The 26,484-nt window shown below is 46.1% G+C and overlaps 3 protein-coding genes across 3 annotated transcripts in view; all 3 read left to right on the plus strand.

Moving 5' to 3' along the window:
* Positions 1-911: 911 nt before the first annotated feature.
* On the plus strand, positions 912-1,992 carry LOC115195296 (NK-tumor recognition protein-like; the record flags this gene model as incomplete). The annotated part of the gene is made up of 1 exon (XM_029755067.1): positions 912-1,992. A coding segment is annotated over one exon (933 nt), but the record flags the coding sequence as incomplete, so codon positions are not given.
* A 1,938-nt stretch (positions 1,993-3,930) lies between these two features.
* LOC115195244 (NK-tumor recognition protein-like) lies at positions 3,931-5,233 on the plus strand. Its single transcript, XM_029755020.1, has 2 exons — positions 3,931-4,662; positions 4,913-5,233. Exons 1-2 carry the CDS (start codon positions 4,156-4,158, stop codon positions 5,231-5,233), a joined length of 828 nt encoding a protein of 275 aa, XP_029610880.1. The 5' UTR covers positions 3,931-4,155.
* Positions 5,234-10,418: 5,185 nt separating this feature from the next.
* zbtb47b (zinc finger and BTB domain containing 47b) overlaps positions 10,419-26,484 on the plus strand; it is a 64,837-nt gene continuing 48,771 nt past the window's right edge. Inside the window, exon 1 of the mRNA XM_029755068.1 lies at positions 10,419-10,627. Coding sequence (XP_029610928.1) covers positions 10,555-10,627 — 73 coding nt within the window. The 5' untranslated portion in view covers positions 10,419-10,554. The remainder of the gene's footprint in view (positions 10,628-26,484) is intronic.

Here is a 26,484-nt window from a genome sequence, read left to right on the forward strand (position 1 = left end):
TATATAATACATAGTTACTTGAACTACTATATATAATACATAGCTACTATAACTACTATATATATAATACATAGTTACTATAACTACTATATATATATATATATATATATATATATATATATATATATATATATATATATATATATATATATATATATATATATAAATATAAAATACATAGCTACTATAACTACTATATATATATAATACATAGTTACTATAACTACTATATATATATAAGACATAGCTACTATAACTACTATATATAATACATAGCTACTATAACTACTATATATAATTCATAGCTACTATAACTACAAAAAATTGTACATAGTTACTATAACTACTATATATAATACATAGCTACTATAGCTACAGCACAGACTTTTATATTGTATAACTACTGTATGTGTTTAAGAACTTAAAAGGATACTGCGAGATTCTGGCATTTAAAACCTTGTTCTACTGACCCAGAGTCAGACGAACTCGTGGATACCATTTGTTTATCTCTGCATGTAGTCAGAGGGAAGTTAGCAGTAGTTTCGTCAGCCAGGTATAGCATTGCTACTGTACCAATAGACTTTCATTCATTGCGCTAATGCTATTTAGCATTGGCTCGCGAAACTACCGCGAACTTCCTTCACACTGCACGCAGACATAAAATATTATCAACGATCTGACTCTGGGTAAGTAGAACAAGGGCTTAAATGCCAGAATCTTACAATATCCATTTAAGCACTAGCAACGATAAGCAATGATCCAGCTAGATATTGTCTTATTGTTTGAAATTCTGACGTCAGACTGTCCTCTCTGAGGGTGGGATCTTGTCAAAACAGAAACCCTGAGGTCAGTTAGACTGTCTTCTCTGAGGGTGGCATCTTGATTTAACAGATTTAATGACCGTTGTTTAAGCAGATGGGTGGAGGACCCCAGCAGGAGAGACTCCATGTGGTCCCATTCCCCAGAGTGCTCCTCATGCCACAGCTTCGACCGCTCCAGCCAACTACTCCCACTGGAAGGAGAAGAAGAAAGCCAAGTGCAAGAAGGCCAAGAAACGCAAACATGCCAAGAGACACAGGAAGGAATCCATCAAGAGCAAAGAGTTGCTCGTTTCAGAGGGTCAGGGTCTGGAGTCAAAGCCTGGTCACCTGGAGAGAAGGTCCCTCTCCCTGTCTCGGTCCCCTTCCGCCCACTGTCGCTCCCCAGGAAGAAGTGCTCTGGGCCGGGCAGGTCAAAGCCTGGTCACCTGGAGAGGTCCCTCTCCCTGTCTCGGTCCCCGTCCGCCCACTGACGCTCCCCAGGAAGCAGTACTCTGGGTCGGGCAGGCGGCGCTGATCCTCCTCCAGAGACTCCTGCTCTTACTCCAGGTCCTACACACCAGCCACTCCAGGTCTCGGGGGATGTCTAGGTCTTACTCCCAGTCCATATCCTGGTACAGGTCCAGGTCTTTGTCCCTGCTCAGAGGGAGGAAGGCAACCAGATCCTCCAAGAAGCCCAATATGGCTGACGTTATCAGGCTAAAGCCAGAGGCCTCAGCCCCAGGGACAGTGAAGGGTGTAGAGACCAAAGCCAAGCCCCACCCTGCCGCCCCAGCCCCTGGGAACGCCCCGGTCATTCCCATAAGCGACAGCCCCCCTTCCTCACGCTGGAAGCCAGGCCAGAAACCATGGAAACCCTCTTACCCTCCCATGGGCCCCACAACCCTCAATACAGATGAGAAACAGTCCACAACCTCTAACATGTTGAAGGACCACCCAGAGACCTCCCACCTGGAGAAGAGCCAGGTCTCTAAGACCCACAGATACCAGAGACACTCACACAGTGGATCCTACAGCCAGTCTTAGAGCTGCTCCAGGAATCACTTCCGGTCCAGGACGAGGTCGCCCGGTCACTACAACAGAAGGTCCTTCTCCTAAAGCAGGTCAAAATCCTATGACTCTCACAAGAAAGGCAGCAACGAGACAGTCCATAGACGAGACCCAGTCCATAGAAAAGACAAAGCTAGACAAGGGCTGGAAGCAGAATCACAGCTCTCTGAAGTGGATCAGGAACCTGGATAAGTTGGTGGTTGTAGTCATCCCTCTAGTGGTGTGGGGGCTGTGTTTGGCAAAGTGGGTGGGGTTATATCCTGCCTGTTTGGCCCTGTCCGGGGGTATCATTGGATGGGGCCACAGTGTCTTCTGATCCCTCCTGTCTCAGCCTCCAGTATTTATGCTGCAGTAGTTTATGTGTCGGGGGGCTAGGGTCAGTCTGTTACATCTGGAGTATTCTCTTGTCTTATCCGGTGTCCTGTGTGAATTTAAATATGCTCTCTCTAATTCTCTCTTTCTCTCTTTCTTTCTTTCTTTCTCTCGGAGGACCTGAGCCCTAGGACCATGCCTCGGGACTACCTGGCATGATGACTCCTTGCTGTCCCCAGTCCACCTGGCCATGCTGCTGCTCCAGTTTCAACTGTTCTGCCTGCGGCTACGGAACCCTGACCTGTTCACCGGACGTGCTTGTTGCACCCTCGACAACTACTATGATTATTATTATTTGACCATGCTGGTCATTTATGAACATTTTAACATCTTGACCATGTTCTGTTATAATATCCACCCGGCACAGCCAGAAGAGGACTGGCCACCCCTCATAGCCTGGTTCCTCTCTAGGTTTCTTCCTAGGGTTTTGGCCTTTCTAGGGAGTTTTTCCTAGGGAGTTTTTCCTAGCCACCGTGCTTCTTTCACATGCATTGCTTGCTTTTTGGGGTTTTAGGCTGGGTTTCTATACAGCACTTTGAGATTTCAGCTGATATACGAAGGGCTATATAAATACATTTGATTTGATTTGATTTTGACCTATCATACCACTATGGCTGACCCTGTACAACAACACCTATCATACCACTATGGCTGACCCTGTACAACATCACCTATCATACCACTATGGCTGACCCTGTACAACAACACCTATCATACTACTATGGCTGACCCTGTACAACAACACCTATCATACCACTATGGCTGACCCTGTACAACAACACCTATCATACCACTATGGCTGACCCTGTACAACAACACCTATCATACTACTATGGCTGACCCTGTACAACAACACCTATCATACTACTATGGCTGACCCTGTACAACATCACCTATCATACTACTATGGCTGACCCTGTACAACAACACCTATCATACTACTATGGCTGACCCTGTACAACAACACCTATCATACTACTATGGCTGACCCTGTACAACAACACCTATCACACTACTATGGCTGACCCTGTAAAACAACACTTATCATACTACCTCACCGCATAAGTACCTCACCGCTCATGACGCCCAGATCCACATTTTTTAATCTGGGGATGGAACAGCCAGCGAACACATTCCTGGACCCAGACATATTGGTTCCAAGGGACAGATGCCCTTCAGCCCATTATCAGAACAAGGACGTCCTCAGGCAATGGGTGCAAAGGGTCTGAAAACAAACCAAAAGTCCTTGGAGGAACCCAGCAGTAGGTCAGAATGGGACAGTAACAGGGATAAACTAGGTAGAAAGAACAGCCTGGTGAACAACCAGAAGTCTGAGGTTAGATCAGAGGAGGTTCTTGACCAGAGACTGACAGCTCTAAGTGGGTGGGACTCAGAGACTCTGAGAAGATGCTGCCCAAGATCTTGGCCGCCACCGAGCCCACGGTCTTCCTATTAGAGAAGGAGGAGGGTGAGGCCAGCTCCGAGTCAGAACACAAACACTATGTATTTGTATTTATTATGGATCCTCATTAGCCAAGGCAGCAGCTACTCTTCCTGGGGTCCAGCAAAATTAAGGCAGTTTGTACAATTTTAAAAACATTACAGTACATTCACAGATTTCACAACACACTGTGTGCCCTCAGGCCCCTACTCCACCACTGCCGCATATATACAGTACTAAATCCATGTGTATGTGTGTGTATAGTGCGTATGTTATCGTGTGTGTGTGTGCACAGCAATATGAACAAAGCTCCTGGAACCTCTGAAGCGCTTGTGCCTCCTGCACCTGTACATACTGCGACTCCATACTACCACCCCATTGTAAGGAAACCCTGAGAATGGACCAGGGGCAGAGAGACACAAGAGCAGGACGAAGAACAAATGTAAACACAAACGCAGGAATAGGAGCTCTGCCATGTTTGGCTCCTACTGGTCAAAGGTCAAGTCCAAGAGGTCCAAGAGGAAACACCAGAAGCTCAAGGAGAAATTCAGCTGGCAGCCACTGCTGGAGTTCAGAGAGGAAGAGGAGGAGGAGGAGTCCCAGAAAGAGAAACGTCTGCAGCAGAAACATTCTGCTGTAAAGGATAATCCTAAGAGACCTGTCAGGGGAAGACCAGGCAAATCCCCATGTCTGAAAAAGGAGGACGAGGAGAGAATTCCTGCTTCACCCAACAGAAATGGTTCAGTACAGCCAACGCCTCACAGCGTGGAAGATACAGCGGAGATGACCAAAAAACAGAGAGCTGAACCAACTGCCAACTCAAACCCAAAACATACTAAACCTCAGGACCTCACTGCGAACCTGCCAAAGGTGGAGAAGCCAGAAACAGTAGTAGATGCTATGGAGATCTGCAACCCAGAACACACGGACCTCCCTGAACCCTCCCCCAAGCCACCAGGCCCTCTTGGCCACCAGACATCAGTCTAAAAACCCTGGCTCCTCTGAGATGCACCTTGAAGAACGGAGATGTGTTCCTCTCACCTGTTATAGAACAACAGTCTACAGCCTCTCTGCAAGCTGTGATGCTAGCTAGTGGGCAGCAGCAGGAAACTGCAGCAGGCAGAGCTGCTGGACCTCCTGTCTACCCCAATGGAAGCTTCTAAATTGGGATGGCCACTCTGCAGGCCCTGAACCCAAACCCCTCCTCCGTGGCCCGTCTGCTCCCCACCAGACCTCGGAACACAGCGGGTGCCAGACCCAACCCAGCACCAGCCCCAGGGAGGCATCAGGCCCCAGGGCAGCAGGACCCAGAGTCAGGTCAGGAGGACCCAGGGGGGAGTCAGCATCCAGATCCAGAGCCGGGTGTATCTGGGTCTCGCTGTTCGACGAGGTGCGGAGGACAGCCAATCAGGACAGCAGCTCCAGCGAGGAGAGGTCTCCATCTAAAGCTGGAGCCAGAGGAGAGGCGGAGCAGCGGAGGCCTAGCCACTCCCACAGGTCCCGCTCCTCCAGCGGCTACCGCAGCTACAACAGTCAGTCTGACCTGCAGTAGAAGTCCTTCCAGAAGCCGTTCCACAGTCTGACCTGCAGTAGATGTCCTTCCAGAAGCTGTTCCACAGTCTGACCTGAAGTAGAAGTCATTCTTGCAAAAGTGACTCTGCCCAGGTAGAGAGGTGGAGGGCTCTGCCCAGGTAGAGAGATGGAGGGCTCTGCCCAGGTAGAGAGGTGGAGGGCTCTGCCCAGGTAGAGAGATGGAGGGCTCTGCCCAGGTAGAGAGATGGAGGGCTCTGCCCAGGTAGAGGTGGAGGGCTCTGCCCAGGTAGAGAGGTGGAGGGCTCTGCCCAGGTAGAGAGGTGGAGGGCTCTGACCAGGTAGAGAGGTGGAGGGCTCTGACCAGGTAGAGAGATGGAGGGCTCTGCCCAGGTAGAGAGAGGTGGAGGGCTCTGCCCAGGTAGAGAGAGGTGGAGGGCTCTGCCCAGGTAGAGAGAGGTGGAGGGCTCTGCCCAGGTAGAGAGAGGTGGAGGGCTCTGCCCAGGTAGAGAGAGGTGGAGGGCTCTGCCCAGGTAGAGAGAGGTGGAGGGCTCTGCCCAGGTAGAGAGGTGGAGGGCTCTGCCCAGGTAGAGAGGTGGAGGGCTCTGCCCAGGTAGAGAGGTAGAGGGCTCTGTCCAGGTAGAGAGGTGGAGGGCTCCGCCCAGGTAGAGAGGTGGAGGGCTCCGCCCAGGTAGAGAGGTGGAGGGCTCCGCCCAGGTAGAGAGGTGGAGGGCTCCGCCCAGGTAGAGAGGTGGAGGGCTCCGCCCAGGTAGAGAGGTGGAGGGCTCTGCCCAGGTAGAGAGATGGCACTTCTTGCTTTTGCTGCCCCATGATTTCCTGACTATCTTGCCCAACACATTTTTTTGTGCAACCTTGATATTCCCAAACCAGCAGGTCAAGCAGTAGGACAGAATGCTTTCAATGAATGATTTAGAAAATATGGTTAGATGATTTATGAGTCTGTTTGTTTCTCTCTGTTCTGATGATTCATGAGTCTGTTTCTGTCTCTGTCCTGATGATTCATGATTCTGTTTCTATCTCTGTATTGATGATTCATGAGTCTGTTTCTGTCTCTGTCCTGATGATTCATGAGTCTGTTTCTATCTCTGTATTGATGATTCATGAGTCTGTTTCTATCTCTGTATTGATGATTCATGAGTCTGTTTCTATCTCTGTATTGATGATTCATGAGTCTGTTTCTCTCTGTCCTGATGATTCATGAGTCTGTTTCTGTCTCTGTCCTGATGTCCTGGTGATTCCTGTGGGTCTAAAACGGCCTATACGGCTAGTCTGATAGCCTGTCTGTTTTCGCTATCATGCCTACTCCCTGTTACTTATTGTTATACCAAAGTTGACAATGACAGCAATGTAGTTAGTTGGCAAGAGCACAAACAGATCTGGGATCAGGCTACTGATGAGGCCTCCTTTTTTCCTCTCATCTTTTAAGACTAAAAGGATTTCTATTGGGAACATATATGGCTACTTGTTAAAGAGGGAAAAGTAATGACCTGTACAACATTTTATCTGTGGATACATACTGTGTGTGTGTGTGTGTATCTGTCACGTCCTGACCAGTAAAAGGGGTTATTTGTCATTGTAGTTTGGTCAGGGTGTGGCAAGGGGTGTTTGTTTTGTGGGTTTCGGTGTTTTTGGTTTAGGTTCTATGTTTTCTATTTCTATGTGTATATCTAGTTTTCTATTTCTATGTTGGGTTTTTGGCAATGACCTCCAATTAGAGGCAGCTGATTGTCGTTGTCTCTAATTGGAGGCCATATTTAGTTGTGTTTGTTTCACTTGTGTTTTGTGGGTGGTTATTTTCTGTATAGCCTGGGAGCCTTATGGAACTGTTATCATTGTTTGTTTATTTTGTTTAAGTGTTTTCTTTAAATAAATTAAGAAGATGAGCACTTTACCCGCTGCGCCTTGGTCCAATCCTTACGACGCCCATGACAGTATGTGTGTGTGTGTGTGTGTATATACATATATTATAGACACAACGATAGTCACGTCTATATTAGGTTTTGATTGGCCAATGCATGTTGAAGTGAGTTTTTCCCCTCCTCTTTTCTCCATATTCCTGAACGAATTTGGGACCTCAGCTGAGAACTCCATTCTCCATATTCCTGAATGAATTTGGGACCTCAGCTGAGAACTCCATTGTCCATATTCCTGAATGAATGTGGGACCTCAGCTGAGAACTCCATTCTCCATATTCCTGAATGAATTTGGGACCTCAGCTGAGAACTCCATTCTCCATATTCCTGAATGAATTTGGGACCTCAGCTGAGAACTCCATTCTCTAAATGATCACTAGATAACCTGCGAACCGATCGAGGTGCTTTCTTGCAAAATAGGCGTTTAATTCCTTAGCGTTATCTAATAGGCACTTTTTTTAAATGACCTCCAAGAAATTCCACAAAGTTGTCAACAGTGACACTGGAATCACAGAGAACGCTTAATCAAGAACACTTCCTTCCATTTGAATATTGAAGGAAGGTGTTATTGATTTAATTAAAAACAATATTTTCTCTGCTATATTTTACAGCAAACAATGAAGGAAAGCTAAATGATTACATGAGGGCTAACAGGCTAATATTACATTTTTTGTTGAAGGAAAAACAGAAAATGATAGGCAGAATTAGGATTACAGATCATACAGTCTCATTCAAAGTGAAAAATGCAGCATGTCCTCATTGAAGATTTATCTGTTCTAGGTACAGAGCTGCGACGCAAACTGAAAACTAGCCACTCTCTAACTTAGCAACAGTAGCAAGCTAGCTAGCCACAAGTTTTTATAATATCTATTAATCCTCCCTGTTTCCTTTAGTCCACTATCAGATCCTTAGTCTTGCTGACGTTGAGGGAGAGGTTGCTGTCCTGGCACCACACTGCCAGGTCTCTGACTTCCTCCCTATAGGCTGTCTCATCGTCGTCGGTGATCAGGCCAACCACCGTTATGTCGTCAGCACGACGTTGGTGTTGGAGTCACACAGAAGTGGGTGAACAGGGCGTACAGGAGGGGCCTGTATCACCTCTTTAAGCTGCATGGCTGGGCTCTATATATTAGCAGACTCCTGAAGAGGCAGGAGCTCTGTATCACCTCTTTAAGCTGCATGGCTGGGCTCTATATATTAGCAGACTCCTGAAGAGGCATAGCTCTGTATCACCTCTTTAAGCTGCATGGCTGGGCTCTATATATTAGCAGACTCCTGAAGAGGCAGGAGCTCTGTATCACCTCTTTAAGCTGCATGGCTGGGCTCTATATATTAGCAGACTCCTGAAGAGGCAGAGCTCTGTATCACCTCTTTAAGCTGCATGGCTGGACTCTATATATTAGCAGACTCCTGAAGAGGCAGAGCTCTGTATCACCTCTTTAAGCTGCAAGGCTGGGCTCTATATATTAGCAGACTCCTGAAGAGGCAGAGCTCTGTATCACCTCTTTAAGCTGCATGGCTGGACTCTATATATTAGCAGACTCCTGAAGAGGCAGGAGCTCTGTATCACCTCTTTAAGCTGCAAGGCTGGGCTCTATATATTAGCAGACTCCTGAAGAGGCAGGAGCTCTGTATCACCTCTTTAAGCTGCATGGCTGGGCTCTATACACATTTACATATTTACATATATTATGCAGTTAAAGCTGCAATATCTAACTTTTTGGGCGACCTGACCAAATTCACATAGAAATGTGAGTTATAGATCTGTCATTCTCATTGAAAGCAAGTCTAAGAAGGGGTAAATATGTTCTATGTGCTATTTCTATGCTTCCCATTCTTAAGTTTGGTTTTTACCTCTTTTACTTTCGGTTTTGTGAACGATCTTCAGAAAGCTGAAAATACAATATTTTGGGTTGTTGAAAATATATTTCACCACAGTTTAGATGGTATTCTCTGTGGTTTAGATGGTATAATGATTCACACTGTGGTTTAGATGGTATAATGATTCACAGTGGTTTAGATGGTATAATGATTCACAGTGGTTTAGATGGTATAATGATTCACAGTGGTTTAGATGGTATAATGATTCACAGTGGTTTAGATGGTATAATGATTCTCAGTGGTTTAGATGGTATAATGATTCACAGTGGTTTAGATGGTATAATGATTCACAGTGGTTTAGATGGTATAATGATTCTCTGTGGTTTAGATGTTATAATGATTCTCAGTGGTTTAGATGGTATAATGATTCACTGTGGTTTAGATGGTATAATGATTCACAGTGGTTTAGATGGTATAATGATTCACAGTGGTTTAGATGGTATAATGATTCACAGTGGTTTAGATGGTATAATGATTCACAGTGGTTTAGATGGTATAATGATTCACAGTGGTTTAGATGGTATAATGATTCTCAGTGGTTTAGATGGTATAATGATTCACAGTGGTTTAGATGGTATAATGATTCTCAGTGGTTTAGATGGTATAATGATTCACAGTGGTTTAGATGGTATAATGATACACTGTGGTTTAGATGGTATAATGATACACTGCTGCCTTCAGGGGTCTCACTGATACACTGCTGCCTTCAGGGGTCTCACTGATACACTGCTGCCTTCAGGGGCCTCACTGATACACTGCTGCCTTCAGGGGCCTCACTGATACACTGCTGCCTTCAGGGGTCTCACTGATACACTGCTGCCTTCAGGGGCCTCACTGATACACTGCTGCCTTCAGGGGCCTCACTGATACACTGCTGCCTTCAGGGGGTCTTGGCTGCTTTCAGGGGTCTCACTGATGACTGGCAACCTGAGATTAAATTTATCAGGTTCAGTGGTTTCTTTGTTCTCTCGCTGTCTGTCTCTCTCTCGCTCTCACTCTCTCTACAAGCAGTTATTTATCACAGTTGTTGCTCAGTCATAAGTCAATAAAAACTGTGAAAGTAAAACAAATCTCTACCACCCGATTCCACAGGATCTTCCTCTCTGTGTGAAAGCAGTGCTGTACTGTAGGCAACAGTAACCTAGCATCATTACAACATTACCCGTTTATAATTCAACCGTGTCCGTCTGCATTATGCCATTCCCACCTCAGAAGCGCACCTTTTGAAGACACGGGCTCATGTTTTTCTGCTGATTAGTGGTCCGCCTTGACAGACCCGTAATTTACTAAACCACACATTTAAAACCCAGAAGAAGAAGAGAAAAATCGGTAGGTTTGAATGTGTTTAATACAGTGCCGTGCCCCTTTAAAACTTCTGACAAAAAGCCCATATGATCCCTGAGCTCCAATCACCAATTCCTTCTGCAAAAGCAGCCTCTGCATTTTTGTCTGTCTGAATGCTAGGAAGGCGAGAAAGATTGAGGAGAAGAAGAAACTGAAGAAATGTGAAAATCCAACGAACATTTTCATGGCCAACGGAAGTCGATGCGTAAGGAGTTATATTGGGACTCCTTTTTGCCTCGAAACCTCGGATCAAAATGGTACAGTAGAGCGCTGCGTTTGTATCATTTTTTGGTCCCTTCTTGATCTCTTCCACATTTGAGCTACTTAGCTAGGCTGATAACTTGCCTTACACTAGTTCTGTCCCACAATGTTTGTTGCATCATTTGTCATTTATGCTACTTCTTGCATTTACTTCTTCGTGGTAAAGTTTGCAACTTGCATGGAACTCAAGTTGACATTTGGAGCTGTTACAAGAATTTAATGGCTACGATAGCTACATTTGTTGCATAGAAAGAGTTAAATTCTTTAATATCGGGATGTCTCGACAAGGATCAGATCGTGACGGGTGAATATTTACATACGGGGAGAGTGAAACTAACGGGCCACTATGGCTGGTAGAACAGCTGGTTGTGGTATAACACGTTTACTTCATCATTTATATTACATACACTAGCAGCCTACAGTAGACAATACACTAACAATGTAGCTAAATGCGCTGTCTGTAGGTTATGACATGGTTATGACATGGTTATGACATGGTAACATTGTGGTCTCTGTAAGTTGCAGGTGATTCTCGTCTGAACTTCAATACAAGACAGCTGCGTACTGGCTGTCCCTGATAAATGAGCATAAAGCTTAACGTTACAGTCTTGATACACTGCCCACCCCAAACCCCCATCCTTCTCCTCCTCTCGCCACGGTCACAAATATCACAGATTTGCTTCAAATGCAAGATCACTGATTCTGCCAGCCAGATCACCGTGATACAAGTCAGTATTCGACGTCCTTCCACGTCTGAGAGATGACGTAGAAACCGGACACTAGGGGCAACACTGAGCGCAACACCTAATAGGATTCGGTTTGGGATTGCAGATGATAAAAAGTTGTTTTTGAGATTTTAAACCTATCTCAAACCTTAACCATTCAGAGCTAATTTACATTTTAGTCATTTAGCAGACGCTCTTATCCAGAGTGACTTACAGTAGTGAACACATACATTACATTTCATGGATTTTTTTGTTGTTGTACTGGCCCCCCGTGGGAATCGAACCCACAACCCTGGCATTGCACACACCATGCTGGCGTTGCAAACACCATGCTCTACCAACTGAGCCAACTGCCCTCCTTCCTAATGCCTAACCTTAAGATTTTGGTATTAATGCAATACTTAAACCCTAACGTTAAACATTCAGATGTATTAATTTAACCAACAACTTCAAAAATGTGATGTTTGTTTAAACATGGATGAACGTCTAATTCTAACGCAAGACTGTGAGCACTAGTTGGATTCTGCCAGGCCTTGACATTCTTTCCTTTCTGAGATCATATAGTCCATATTTCATACAGTTGTTTTGCAGTAGTTTGTTCGCACGAGTGAATATTTTACATGTTGAAGTAGTATGCTAAAGTCGGTCATCATTGAAGTTTTTAAATGACTATATTGTAATTTACAGTCATCCATGACAGCAATTTCTGAGGGGTCAGATGAAGATAAGTATGTGTCATAATAATAATAATAACATAGTAATTAACCGAATTGAAATATTTATATTTCCAGTCAGACCATAAGTCACATAACAGGCAACCCTATGTTGCTTTTATTACCCTTGATTTCAGCTGAAGACCCTGAGAGAGAGAGAGAGGGAGAGGCAGGGTGAGAGAGAGAGAGGTGGAGAGACGGGGTGAGAGAGAGAGAGAGAGAGGGAGAGGCAGGGTGAGAGAGAGAGAGGTGGAGAGACGGGGTGAGAGAGAGAGAGAGAGAGGGAGAGGCAGGGTGAGAGAGAGAGAGAGAGAGAAACAGAGGGAGAGGTGGAGAGACAGGGTGAGAGAGAGAGAGAGAGGGAGAGAGAGGGAGAGGCAGGGTGAGAGAGAGAGAGAGAGGGAGAGAGAGGGAGAGGCAGGGTGAGAGAGAGAGAGAGAGAGAGAGGAGAGGTGGAGAGACAGGGTGAGAGAGAGAGAGAGAGAGAGGTGGAGAGGCAGGGAGAGAGGGGGGGAGAGGCAAGGGAGAGCGGGGGGGGGAAAGGGGGGGAGAGAGAGGAACAAGAGGCAGGGAGAGCAAGATAAACAGGGAGAGAGAGAAAGAGAGATTAACACAGAGATAGAGAGAGCTGTGCTCATGCAGACAGACCAGGGTAGATGGACTGCGGGGTCATGTTGGGATGCCTCATTAGAGCAGCATGTGGCTTTGTGTGTAGAGAGGTGGAGGGAGACAGCAGTGGAGTTAGTAATCCCATGGTGCATCACATCTGGATGTAGAGGGAGGCTCTGCTGGATAATATCTGGGTCAGGTCAATGGGGTTAGCCTGCCCTCCTTCCTGGTGCCATTAGCCTGCCCGCGCTCCCTTCCTGGTGCCATTAGCCTGCCCTCCTTCCTGGTGCCATTAGCCTGCCCTCCTTCCTGGTGTCATTAGCCTGCCCTCCTTCCTGGTGCCATTAGCCTGCCCTCCTTCCTGGTGTCATTAGCCTGCCCTCCTTCCTGGTGTCGTTAGCCTGCCCTCCTTCCTGGTGTCGTTAGCCTGCCCTCCTTCCTGGTGCCATTAGCCTGCCCTCCTTCCTGGTGTCATTAGCCTGCCCTCCTTCCTGGTGCCATTAGCCTGCCCTCCTTCCTGGTGCCATTAGCCTGCCCTCCTTCCTGGTGCCATTAGCCTGCCCTCCTTCCTGGTGTCATTAGCCTGCCCTCCTTCCTGGTGTCATTAGCCTGCCCTCCTTCCTGGTGCCATTAGCCTGCCCTCCTTCCTGGTGTCATTAGCCTGCCCTCCTTCCTGGTGTCATTAGCCTGCCCTCCTTCCTGGTGCCATTAGCCTGCCCTCCTTCCTGGTGCTGTTAGCCTGCCCTCCTTCCTGGTGTCATTAGCCTGCCCTCCTTCCTGGTGCCATTAGCCTGCCCTCCTTCCTGGTGCCATTAGCCTGCCCTCCTTCCTGGTGCCATTAGCCTGCCCTCCTTCCTGGTGCCATTAGCCTGCCCTCCTTCCTGGTGCCGTTAGCCTGCCCTCCTTCCTGGTGTCATTAGCCTGCCCTCCTTCCTGGTGTCATTAGCCTGCCCTCCTTCCTGGTGCTGTTAGCCCTCCCTCCCTCCCTGGTGCTGTTAGCCCTCCCTCCCTCCCTGGTGCCGTTAGCCCTCCCTCCCTCCCTGGTGTTGTTAGCCCTCCCTCCCTGGTGTTGTTAGCCCTCCCTCCCTCCCTGGTGCCGTTAGCCCTCCCTCCCTCCCTCCCTGGTGCTGTTAGCACTCCCTCCCTCCCTGGTGTTGTTAGCCCTCCCTCCCTCCCTCCCTGGTGCCGTTAGCCCTCCCTCCCTCCCTCCCTGGTGCCGTTAGCCCTCCCTCCCTCCCTGGTGCCGTTAGCCCTCCCTCCCTCCCTGGTGCTGTTAGCCCTCCCTCCCTCCCTAGTGCTGTTAGCCCTCCCTCCCTCCCTGGTGTTGTTAGCCCTCCCTCCCTGGTGCTGTTAGCCCTCCCTCCCTCCCTGGTGCCGTTAGCCCTCCCTCCCTCCCTGGTGTTGTTAGCCTTCCCTCCCTCCCTCCCTCCCTCCCTCCCTGGTGTTGTTAGCCCTCCCTCCCTCCCTGGTGTTGTTAGCCCTCCCTCCCTCCCTGGTGTCGTTAGCCCTCCCTCCCTCCCTGGTGCTGTTAGCCCTCCCTCCCTGGTGTTGTTAGCCCTCCCTCCCTCCCTCCCTGGTGTTGTTAGCCCTCCCTCCCTGGTGTTGTTAGCCCTCCCTGGTGTCGTTAGCCCTCCCTCCCTGGTGCTGTTAGCCCTCCCTCCCTCCCTGGTGCTGTTAGCCCTCCCTCCCTCCCTGGTGCCGTTAGCCCTCCCTCCCTCCCTGGTGCTGTTAGCCCTCCCTCCCTCCCTGGTGCTGTTAGCCCTCCCTCCCTCCCTGGTGCCGTTAGCCCTCCCTCCCTCCCTGGTGCTGTTAGCCCTCCCTCCCTCCTTGGTGCTGTTAGCCAGCCCCCCCTCCTTGGTGCTGTTAGCCAGCCCCCCCTCCTTGGTGCTGTTAGCCAGCCCCCCCTCCTTGGTGCTGTTAGCCAGCCCCCCCTCCTTGGTGCTGTTAGCCTGGTCCTAGCACTGTGTTAGCCTGCCCTCCCTGGTCCATTAGCCTGTCCTGGTGCTGTTAGCCTGGTCCTAGCACTGTTTTAACCTGTCCTCCCTGGTGCCATTAGCCTGTTCTGGTGCTGTTAGCCTGGTCCTAGTACTGTGTTAGCCTGCCGTCCCTGGTGCCGCTAGCCATTAGCCTGTCTTTGTGCTGTTAGCCTGGTCCTAGCACTGTGTTAGCCTGCCCTCCCTGGTGTCATTAGCCTGTTCTGGTGCTCTTAGCCTGGTCCTAGCACTGTGTTAGCCTGCCCTCCCTGGTGCCGCTAGCCATTAGCCTGTCCTGGTGCTGTTAGCCTGGTCCTAGCACTGTGTTACCCTGCCCTCCCTGGTGCCATTAGCCTGTCCTGGAGCTGTTAGCCTGGTCCTAGCACTGTGTTAGCCTGCCCTCCCTGGTGCCATTAGCCTGTTCTGGTGCTCTTAGCCTGGTCCTAGCACTGTGTTAGCCTGCCCTCCCTGGTGCCATTAGCCTGTCCTGGAGCTGTTAGCCTGGTCCTAGCACTGTGTTAGCCTGCCCTCCCTGGTGGCATTAGCCTGTCCTGGTGCTGCTAGCCATTAGCCTGGTCCTAGCACTGTGTTAGCCTGCCCTCCTGGGTGCCGTTAGCCTGGTGCTGTTAGCCTGGTCCTAGCACTGTGTTAGCCTGCCCTCCTGGGTGCCGTTAGCCTGGTGCTGTTAGCCTGGTCCTAGCACTGTGTTAGCCTGCAGTGGGTGAGCCATGTTAGCCTGGTGCTGCTGTTACCCTGATCTGTGTCCCAAATGGCACCCTATTCCAAGTATATAGTGCATTACTTTTGAGCAGTGCCCGGGTTGTAGTGCACTATGAACGTAGGGAATAGGGTGCCATTTGGGACGCAATTGGGACATAGACTTGGTGTTTATTTAAATGTTGTATTTAACCTTTATTTAAGTAGTGTAGGCATAGCAACTCTGGTCATGCTGCACACTCTCTGCTGCACACTGTGTCTGCTGCACACTGTGTCTGCTGCACACTGTGTCTCTGCTGCACACTGTGTCTCTGTTGTGGAAACAGCTCTGTTCTGTTGGGGAAACAGCTCTGTTCTGCCTGCTCTGTTCTGTTCTGGAAACAGCTCTGTTCTGTTGGGGAAACAGCTCTGTTCTGCCTGCTCTGTTCTGTTGGGGAAACTGCTCTGTTCTGTTGTGGAAACAGCTCTGTTCTGTTGTGGAAACAGCTCTGTTCTGTTGAGGAAACATCTCTGTTCTGTTGGGGAAACAGCTCTGTTCTGTTGAGGAAACAGCTCTGTTCTGTTGGGGAAACAGCTCTGTTCTGTTGTGGAAACAGCTCTGTTCTGTTGGGGAAACAGCTCTGTTCTGCCTGCTCTGTTCTGTTGGGGAAACAGCTCTGTTCTGCCTGCTCTGTTCTGTTGGGGAAACTGCTCTGTTCTGTTGGGGAAACAGCTCTGTTCTGTTGTGGAAACAGCTCTGTTCTGTTGTGGAAACTGCTCTGTTCTGTTGGGGAAATTGCTCTGTTCTGTTGGGGAAACTGCTCTGTTCTGTTGGGGAAACAGCTCTGTTCTGTTGGGGAAACAGCTCTGTTCTGTTGGGGAAACAGCTCTGTTCTGTTGGGGAAACAGCTCTGTTCTGTTCTGTTGGGGAAACAGCTCTGTTCTGTTGTGGAAACAGCTCTGTTCTGTTGAGGAAACAGCTCTGTTCTGTTCTGTTGGGGAAACAGCTCTGTTCTGTTGTGAAAACAGCTCTGTTCTGTTGTGGAAACAGCTCTGTTCTGTTGAGGAAACAGCTCTGTTCTGTTGTGGAAACAGCTCTGTTCTGTTGGGGAAACAGCTCTGTTCTGTTGGGGAAACAGCTCTGTTCTGTTGGGGAAACAGCTCTGTTCTGTTGTGGAAACAGCTCTGTTCTGTTGGGGAAACAGCTCTGTTCTGTTGGGGAAACAGCTCTGTTCTGTTGGGGAAACAGCTCTGTTCTGTTGTGGAAACAGCTCTGTTCTGTTGTGGAAACAGCTCTGTTCTGTTGGGGAAACTGCTCTGTTCTGTTGGGGAAACAGCTCTGTTCTGTTGTGGAAACAGCTCTGTTCTGTTGTGGAAACAGCTCTGTTCTGTTGGGGAAACAGCTCTGTTCTGTTGGGGAAACTGCTCTGTTCTGTTGTTTAGATGAGTTTTTTCACTTTTCTTTATCCATGCAGAGGGTAAGCTGCTAAGCGGTGTGGATATATAGGGTTAGAGGATAGGGATAAATAGAGGGGGATGGGTTCATTCAACTTGCTGATGTGACACAGAATGTTTCTTTAATCTGTTGGTAAACACTGATGTGCTCTAGATAATTTACTCAAATTACATTGCTATTTTAGAAGAGGGATTAACTAATTTAGTTACATTGCTGTTTTAGAATAGGGATTATAAACTGGGTGGTTCGAGCCCTGAATGCTGGTTGTTTGACAGTCGTGGTATATCAGTATACCACGGGTATGATAAAAAGTTAGTTTTACTGCTCTAATTATGTTGGTAACCAGTTTATAATAGCAATTAGGCACCTCGGAGGTTTGTGATATATGGCCAATATACCACGGCTAAAGGGCTTTGTCCAGGCTTAAGCAACTCATTTAGTTTACATTGCTGTTTCAGAATAGAGATTAACTCATTTAGTTACATCAGAAAGGGAGGAGTTTGTTTTAATAATGTCACAATTCATCTTCACTGTAAAAACCACAACAGACTAATTTGTAACTTTGCCTTCATGTTCTTCAAGTTTTTGTAAACATTTTAAACATGACAACAGTTGATAGAATAATTAAAAGAATGCATTATGTACATTTTTGGATGAACCCACCAAATTCACATAGACATATTGTTATAGATCTGTCATTCTCATTGAAAGCCAGTCTAATAATCTGTAGATCTGTTCTATGTGTTATAGATCTGTCATTCTCATTGAAAGCCAGTCTAATAATCTGTAGATCTGTTCTATGTGTTATAGATCTGTCATACTCATTGAAAGCCAGTCTAATAATCTGTAGATCTGTTCTATGTGTTATAGATCTGTCATTCTCATTGAAAGCCAGTCTGATCATCTGTAGATCTGTTCTATGTGCGCTATTTCTTTGCTTCCTGTTCTTAAATTTCGTTTTTGCGTCTTTTACTTTCTGTTTTGTACACCAGCTTCAAACAGCTGAAAATACAAGAGTTATGGAAAAGTTAGTTATGGAAAATATATTTCACAGTGATTTAGATGGTACAATGATTCTCTACAATATACTTGCTTGTTTTGTCACAAGCAAACTATTAGAATTTTTGCAACCAGGAATTGGCAGAGTGATTTCTGCATAGTGCGTCTTTAAATATTTTTTCCTTATTTTTACAAAAGTACTTTTTCACAGAATAGAAGACATTGCTACTACATATTTGAAATACTTACCCTTTTACCCTTTCTCTCAATTTAATTCAATGGGTTTTATTGGCATGGGAAACATACAGTTCTCTCTCTCTCTCTCTCTCTCTCTCTCTCTCTCTCTCTCTCTCTCTCTCTCTCTCTCTCTCTCTCTCTCTCTCTCTCTCTCTCTCCTCTCTCTCTCTCTCTCTCTCTCTCTCTCTCTCTCTCTCTCTCTCTCTCTCTCTCTCTCTCTCTCTCTCTCTCTCTCTCTCTCTCTCTCTCTCTCTCTCTCTCTCTCTCTCTCTCTCTCTCTCTCTCTCTCTCTCTCTCTCTCTCTCTCTCTCTCTCTCTCTCTCTCTCTCTCTCTCTCTCTCTCTCTCTCTCTCTCTCTCTCTCTCTCTCTCTCTCTCTCTCTCATCCTTCTCTCTCTCTCTCTCTCATCCTTCTCTTCTACCTATCATCAAAGGCTGCTGAGAGTTTTACATAACAACCTATTCAGGGCGTTCCTTCATGCCAACCTCTCTCTTTCTCTCTCTCAAAATTCAGTAGACTTTATTGACTTGGCAAATTAAATTACTTACATTGTCACGTTAGTATATCCAAGATGGTGTAGCAGTCAGGCGTCTTTTGTCTTCATCTTGTCGTCTCCCGTGTATATATATTTAGATATCTTTTTTCTTCGCATATATTTTTAAATATTTTTCTTAACCCCAACTTCAACATACTCTCCTGCAACCCGCCTCACACAATGTGGTGCGGATATGCTATTTTCTTTACTTATCCGCCCAAGGGTTTTTTCAACAGGCTCCTCCGTCGCTTCGCCCCCTGAATGCCCATCTGCTAGCCTGCTAGCTGCGGCCCACTAGCTGTCTAGAGCATACTGGACTGTTAACTGAAAATGTCCATCAGCCAATTTTTTTGGGCTACTATATCTATTTTGCCAATTGTCCTGGACCTTTTTACCACACGGAACTGATCCATCACGACTGGTCTGCCGACGTAACCGCACGAGGGGGCTACAACAGACCTCTTCCATCACAACGTCCCTCTAAGGCCCTCCTGCTAGCCTGCTTCCCCGGCCCGCTAGCTGTCTGAATCGCTGTGTCTCCAGCCGCCCAGCCGCCCAGCTACACACTGGACCCTATGATCACTCGGCTATGCATGCCTCTCCCTAATGTCAATATGCCTTTTCCATTGTTGTTTTGGTTAGTGATTATTGTCTTATTTCACTGTAGAGCCTCCAGCCCTGCTCAATATGCCTCAGCTATGCTATGCTAACCCTTCAGTTCCACCTCCATTTTACATTTACATTGACGTCATTTATTATCCTATCCTATCCCAGGTATCCCATACATGGGGTGACCTCACCTGGTTTAATTGATGTCTCTAGAGACAAAACCTCTCTCATTGTCATTGTCACTCAATGTCTAGGTTTATCTCCACTGTACTCACCTCCTACTAGAGGTCGACCGATTATGATTTTTCAACGCCAATACCGATACCGATTATTGGAGGGCCAAAAAACCCCACATATTTCTTATTTATTTATTTGTAATAATGACAATTACAACAATACTGAATGAACACTTATTTTAACTTAATATAATACATCAATAAAAACAATTTAGCCTCAAATAAATAATGAAACATGTTCAATTTTGTTTAAATAATGCAAAACAAAGTGTTGGAGAAGAAAGTAAAAGTGCAATATGTGCCATGTAAAAAAGCGAACGTTTAAATTCCTTGCTCAGAACATGAGAACATATGAAAGCTGGTGGTTCCTTTTAACATGAGTCTTCAATATTCCCAGGTAAGTTTTAGGTTTTAGTTATTATAGGAATTATAGGACTATTTCTCTCTATATGATTTGTATTTCATATACCTTTGGCTATTGGATGTTCTTATAGGCACTTTAGTATTGCCACTGTAACAGTATAGCTTCCGTCCCTCTCCACGCTCCTACCTGGGCTCGAACCAGGAACACATCGACAACAGCCACCCTCGAAGCAGCGTTACCCATGCAGAGCAAGGGAAACAACTACTCCAAGTCTCAGAGTGAGTGACGTTTGAAACACTATTAGCGCGCACCCCGCTAACTAGCTAGCCATTTCACATCGGTTACACCAGCCTAATCTTGGGAGTTGACAGGCTTGAAGGGTATAATTTGTGGAACGTTCCAACAGGAATCTGTTCCAAAAAACGTAAAGTAAAAGGTTGCCAACCAACAACGCATACAAAGTAGCAACGCATACAAACCTAGCTAACTAGCTGCCGAATAGGCATCAACTCACCACGTAGCTTATTCTTAATGTTTGTCCATAGGCAAACAGAGTGAGGACAGACATTTTTTCGGAATAAACGTGATGAGTGAAAAACGCAATGAAATAGACCACTCCCTACCCGGTATCTTATTCTGCCGCTATACAACTTTGAATGCGTTGTTTTTTGGCAACCTTGTTATTTACGAAGTTTTTAGAATAGATTCCTGTTGGAACGTTCCACAAATTATACCCGGCTTGAAGTCATAAACAGCTTGAAACACAGCGAAGAGCTGCTGGCAAAACGCACGAAAGTGCTGTCTGAATGAATGCTTACGAGCCTGCTGGTGCCTACCATCGCTCAGTCAGACTGCTCTATCAAATCATAGACTTAATTATAACATAATAAACACACAGAAATACGAGCCTTAGGTCATTAATATGGTCAAATCCGGAAACTATCATCTCGAAAACAAAATGTTTTTTTCTTTCAGTGAAATACAGAACCGTTCCGTATTTTATCTAAAGGGTGGCATCCCTAAGTCTAAATATTCCTGTTACATAACATTGAAGGTTGTGTAATGTCATAATTACGTAAAATTCTGGCAAATTAGTTCGCAACGAGCCAGGCGGCCCAAACTGTTGCATATACCCTGACTCTGCGTGCAATGAACGCTAGAGAAGTGACACAATTTCATGTTAGCAGGCAATATTAACTAAATATGCAGGTTTAAAAATATATACTTGTTTATTGATTTTAAAGAAAGGCGTTGATGTTTATGGTTAGGTACATTGGTGCAACGACAGTGCTTTTTTCGCCAATGCGCTTGTTAAATCAACACCCGTTTGGCAATGTAGGCTGTGATTCAATGATAAATTAACAGGCACCGCATCGATTATATACAACGCAGGACAAGCTAGATAAACTAGTAATATCAACAACCATGTGTAGTTAACTAGTGATTATGTTAAGATTGATCGTTTTTTATAAGATAAGTTTAATGCTAGCTAGCAACTTACCTTGGCTTCTTGCTGCCCTCGCGTAACAAGTAGTCAGCCTGCCATGCAGGCTCCTCGTGGAGTGCAATGTAAGGCAGGTGGTTAGAGCGTTGGACTAGTAACCGGAAGGTTGCAAAAACAAATCCCCGAATCCCCCCTGAACAAGGCAGTTAACCCCCGTTCCTAGGCTGTCATTGAAAATAAGAATGTGTTCTTAATCTGACTTGCCTAGCTAATAAAAGTGTAATAAAAGTGTAAAAAAAAAAGTTACAAAAAAATAAAATAAAAATAAATCGGCAAATCGGTGGCCAAAAATACCGATTACCGATTGTTATAAAAACTGCTCCTTTTACTCTTTGTTCCGAACACACTAGATGACCAGTTCTTATAGCCTTTAGCCGTACCCTTATCCTACCCCATCTATCTTCAGAGCTCGTGCTGTTAGGTGACCTAAACTGGGTCATGCTTAACACCCCGGCCATCCTACAATCCTACAATCTAAACTTGATGCCCTCAATCTCACACAAATGATCAATGAACCTACCAGGTACAACCCAAATCCGTAAACACGGGCACCCTCATAGATATCATCCTGACTAACTCGCCAAATACACCTCTGCTGTCTTCAACCAGGATCTCAGCGATCACTGCCTCATTGCTTGCGTCCGTAATGGGTCTGCGGTCAAACGACCACCCCTCATCACTGTCAAACGCTCCCTAAAAAACTTCAGCGAGCAGGCCTTTCTAATCGACCTGGCTGGGGTATCCTGGAAGGATATTGACCTCATTCCGTCAGTAGAAGATGCCTGGTTATTCTTTAAAAGTGCTTTCCTCACCATCTTAAACAAGCATGCCCCATTCAAAAAATGTAGAACCATGAACAGAAATAGCCCGTGGTTCACTCCAGACTTGACTGCCCTTGACCAGCACAAAAACATCCTGTGGCTTATTGCATTAGCATCGAATAGCCCCCGCGATATGCAACTTTTCAAGGAAGTTAGGAACCAATATACACAGTGAGTTAGGAAAGCAAAGTCTAGCTTTTTCAAACAGAACTCCAAAAAGTTCTGGGACACTGTAAAGTCCATGGAGAATAAGAGCACCTCCTCCCAGCTGCCCACTGCACTGAGGCTAGGAAACACTGTCACCACCGATAAATCCACGATAATTGAGAATTTCAATAAGCATCTTTCTACGGCTGGCCGTGCTTTCCACCTGGCCACCCCTACCCTGGTCAACAGCCCTGCACCCCCCACAGCAACTTGCTCAATCCTCCCCCATTTCTCCTTCACCCAAATCCAGATAGCTGATGTTCTGAAAGAGCTGCAAAATCTGGACCCCTACAAATCAGCCGGGCTAGACAATCTGGACCCTCTCTTTCTAAAATTATCAGCCGAAATTGTTGCAATCCCTATTACTAGCCTGTTTAACATCTCTTTTGTATTGTCTGAGATCCCCAAAGATTGGAAAGCTGCCGCGGTCATTCCCCTCTTCAAAGGGGCAGATACTCTAGACCCAAACTGCTACAGACCTATCTATCCTACCCTGTCTTTCTAAGGTCTTCGAAAGCCAAGTTAACAAACAGATCACCGACCATTTCGAATCCCACCGTACCTTCTCCGCTATGCAATCTGGTTTCAGAGCTGGTCATGGGTGCACCTCAGCCACGCTCAAGGTCCTAAACGATATTGTAACCGCCATCGATAAGAGACAATACTGTGCAGCTGTATTCATCGACCTGGCCAAGGCTTTGGACTCTGTCAATCACCACGTTCTTATTGGCAGACTCAACAGCCTTGGTTTCTCAAATGACTGCCTCGCCTGGTTCACCAACTCCTTCTCTGATAGAGTTCAGTGTGTCAAATCGGAGGGCCTGTTGTACGGACCTCTGTCAGTCTCTATGGGTGTGCCACAGGGTTCAATTCTCGGGCCGACTCTCTTCTCTGTATACATAAATGATGTTGCTCTTGCTGCTGGTGATTCTCTGATCCACTTCCATGCAGAAGACACCATTCTGTATACTTCTGGCCCCTCTTTGGACACTGTGTTAACTAACCTTCAGACGAGCTTCAATGCCATAAAACTCTCCTTACGTGGCCTCCAACTGCTCATAAATACAAGTGAAACTAAATGCATGCTCTTCAACTGATCGCTGCCCTACTCTGGACGGTTCTGACTTAGGTATTTGTAGTTGTCCACATATTCTAAGTGTCTGGTTAGACTGTAAACTTTCCTTCCAGACTCACATTAAGCATCTCTAATTCAAAATTAAATCTTGAATCGGCTTCCTATTTCGCAAAACAAAGCATCCTTCACTCATGCTGCCAAACATACCCTCGTAAAACTGACTATCCTACCTATCCTTTACTTCTGCGATGTCATTTACAAAATAGCCTCCAACACTCTACTCAGCAAATTGGATGCAGTCTATCACAGTGCTATCCGTTTTGTCACAAAAGCCCCATATACTACCCACCACTGCGACCTGTACGCTCTCGTTGGCTAGCCCTCGTTACATATTCGTCGCCAAACCCACTAGCTCGAGGTCATCTATATGTCTTTGCTAGGTAAAGCCCCGCCTTATCTCAGCTCATTGGTCACCATAGCAGCACCCACCCGTAGTGGAAGAAAGTGCAAAGTAGAAATAGAAATAATGGGGTGCAAAGGAGCAAAATAAATACAGTAGGGGAAGAGGTAGTTGTTTAGGCTTAATTATAGATGGGCTATGTACAGGTGCAGTGATCTGTGAGCTGCTCTGACAGCTGGTGCTTTGATTTCAGTACCAGGTGTACCAAACTCCATTCTTTGAATGATGCTGTGTCTGCATGTTTGTATTACAATTATACACTTCAACAGTGTTTACCACTCCTGGTCCTGGGACATCAATGATTACACATTGTAACTATGCAATAGTTTTGAACCCTCAACATTCTAGTCCGATTCCAGCACGCTATTGACTGTACCCAAATGTATTAATTGGGGTTATATATATATATATATATATATATATATATATGTGTCGTGACGCTGTATTGATTAATGTGACGACTGTTGCTCATCGAATGATTAACGGTTTATAATTACGTGATTAAATGAATCAGGTAATTATTAACTCATTAACCTGGGGCACCATGGGAAAATTAGTTTTATTGAGTTTCTAGTTCCCAAATTAACAAAAATAATATCAGAATATCAATTTTACAACAGTTGCTAATTAATCAATTTCCTCTACAGCCTCATTCTGAACGTCGCATAATCCGGTAATCTGCCCAAACCCGAGTCTCACCAAATAAGTCCGTACCACATCAATTGAGTTGATTATTTATTTGCTAATAAGCTAAAATGATAATATAAGATGCACATACACAAACACACATTCTAGGCTATTGATTAAAACTTAGTACGATAAAACAGGTCCCTAGTGGACCAACACAATATGACACGTGTTACACAAAATGGGGATTTTAAAAGAGAGAGAGAGAGAGCGTGCACGAGAGAACAACACACTTGGGTGCATTTGTCCGCTATGCTTATTTTAACCCTAACCTTGCCCCGAACTGCTGCTCTTATGGGTCAGAATATAATGATGTAATTACGTGTTGAAGGTCTGATGACGGTCTGATGACGGTCCGTCTTCGGTTACCGGGTGTAACTCTCTGTTTCTCCTCACGATGTCAGTGTCCTTTCTCTTAGTGGTCTGTTTCCTCACCCTTGCTCTGAAAAGGGGTCTTCGGAGGAGGGCTAATCAGCCGTCTGGATGGTTCCAGCGTGGGAAGGAAAACAGTGCAGACACACGATTCCTTGGAGAGTGGTGACCGGGTGGTCCTGCTTGAATTCACCCCCTTTAGATACAGCTACTCTGTAGCATAGGTTGTTGAAAGGTTCCTTTGTCATAATAAAGTACAGTATTTCTCACATGTTGGTATTTTGAGTTTCTCTATATTTATATTGTTTATATATTTTTTAAGTATTGTTTGTGCATTGCCAGTCAGGGGTGCCAGTAATTTTAGAGCCCTCTGTATACATCAGTGATGTCGCTCTTGCTGCTGGTGAGTCTCTGATCCACCTCTACGCAGACGACACCATTCTGTATACTTCTGGCCCTTCTTTGGACACTATGTTAACAAATCAAATCAAATCAAATTTATTTATATAGCCCTTCGTACATCAGCTGAAATCTCAAAGTGCTGTACAGAAACCCAGCCTAAAACCCCAAACAGCAAGCAATGCATGTGAAAGAAGCACGGTGGCTGGGAAAAACTCCCTAGGAAAAACTCCTGAGAAAGGCCAAAAACCTAGGAAGAAACCTAGAGAGGAACCAGGCTATGAGGGGTGGCCAGTCCTCTTCTGGCTGTGCCGGGTGGATATTATAACAGAACATGGTCAAGATGTTAAAATGTTCGTAAATGACCAGCATGGTCAAATAATAATAATCATAGTAATTGTCGAGGGTGCAACAAGCACGTCCGGTGAAACAGGTCAGGGTTCCATAGCCGCAGGCAGAACAGTTGAAACTGGAGCAGCAGCATGGCCAGGTGGACTGGGGACAGCAAGGAGTCATCATGCCAGGTAGTCCTGACGAGCTTCAATGCCATACAACTCTCCTTCCGTGGCCTCCAACTGCTCTTAAATACAAGTAAAACTAAATGCATGCTCTTCAACCGATCGCTGCCTGCACCTGCCCGCCTGTCCAGCATCACTACTCTGGACGGTTCTGACTTAGAATATGTGGACAACTACAAATACCTAGGTGTCTGGTTAGACTGTAAGCTCTCCTTCCAGACTCACATCAAACATCTCCAATCCAAAGTTAAATCTAGAATTGGCTTCCTATTTCGCAACAAAGCATCCTTCACTCATGCTGCCAAACATACCCTCGTAAAACTGACCATCCTACTGATCCTCGACTTCGGCGATGTCCTTTACAAAATAGCCTCCAATACCCTACTCAATAAACTGGATACTGTCTATCACAGTGCCATCTGTTTTGTCACCAATGCCCCATATACTACCCACCACCGTTACCTGTACGCTCTCGTTGGCTGGCCCTCGCTTCATACTCGTCGCCAAACCCACTGGCTCCAGGTCATCTACAAGACCCTGCTAGGTAAAGTCCCCCCTTATCTCCGCTCACTGGTCACCATAGCAGCACCCACCTGTAGCACGCGCTCCAGCAGGTATATTTCACTGGTCACCCCCAAAGCCAATTCCTCCTTCGGCC

The sequence above is a fragment of the Salmo trutta genome, chromosome 6 (assembly GCF_901001165.1).
Source record: "Salmo trutta chromosome 6, fSalTru1.1, whole genome shotgun sequence".
NCBI lineage: Eukaryota > Metazoa > Chordata > Actinopteri > Salmoniformes > Salmonidae > Salmo > Salmo trutta.

Coding starts and splice junctions, on each gene's coding strand:
- LOC115195244 (XM_029755020.1), top strand. CDS start 4,156: ATGTTTGGCTCCTACTGGTCAAAGGTCAAGTCCAAGAGGTCCAAGAGG. Junction 4,663..4,912: donor CTCTTGGCCACCAGACATCA/GTCTAAAAACCC, acceptor GCTCCCCACCAG/ACCTCGGAACACAGCGGGTG.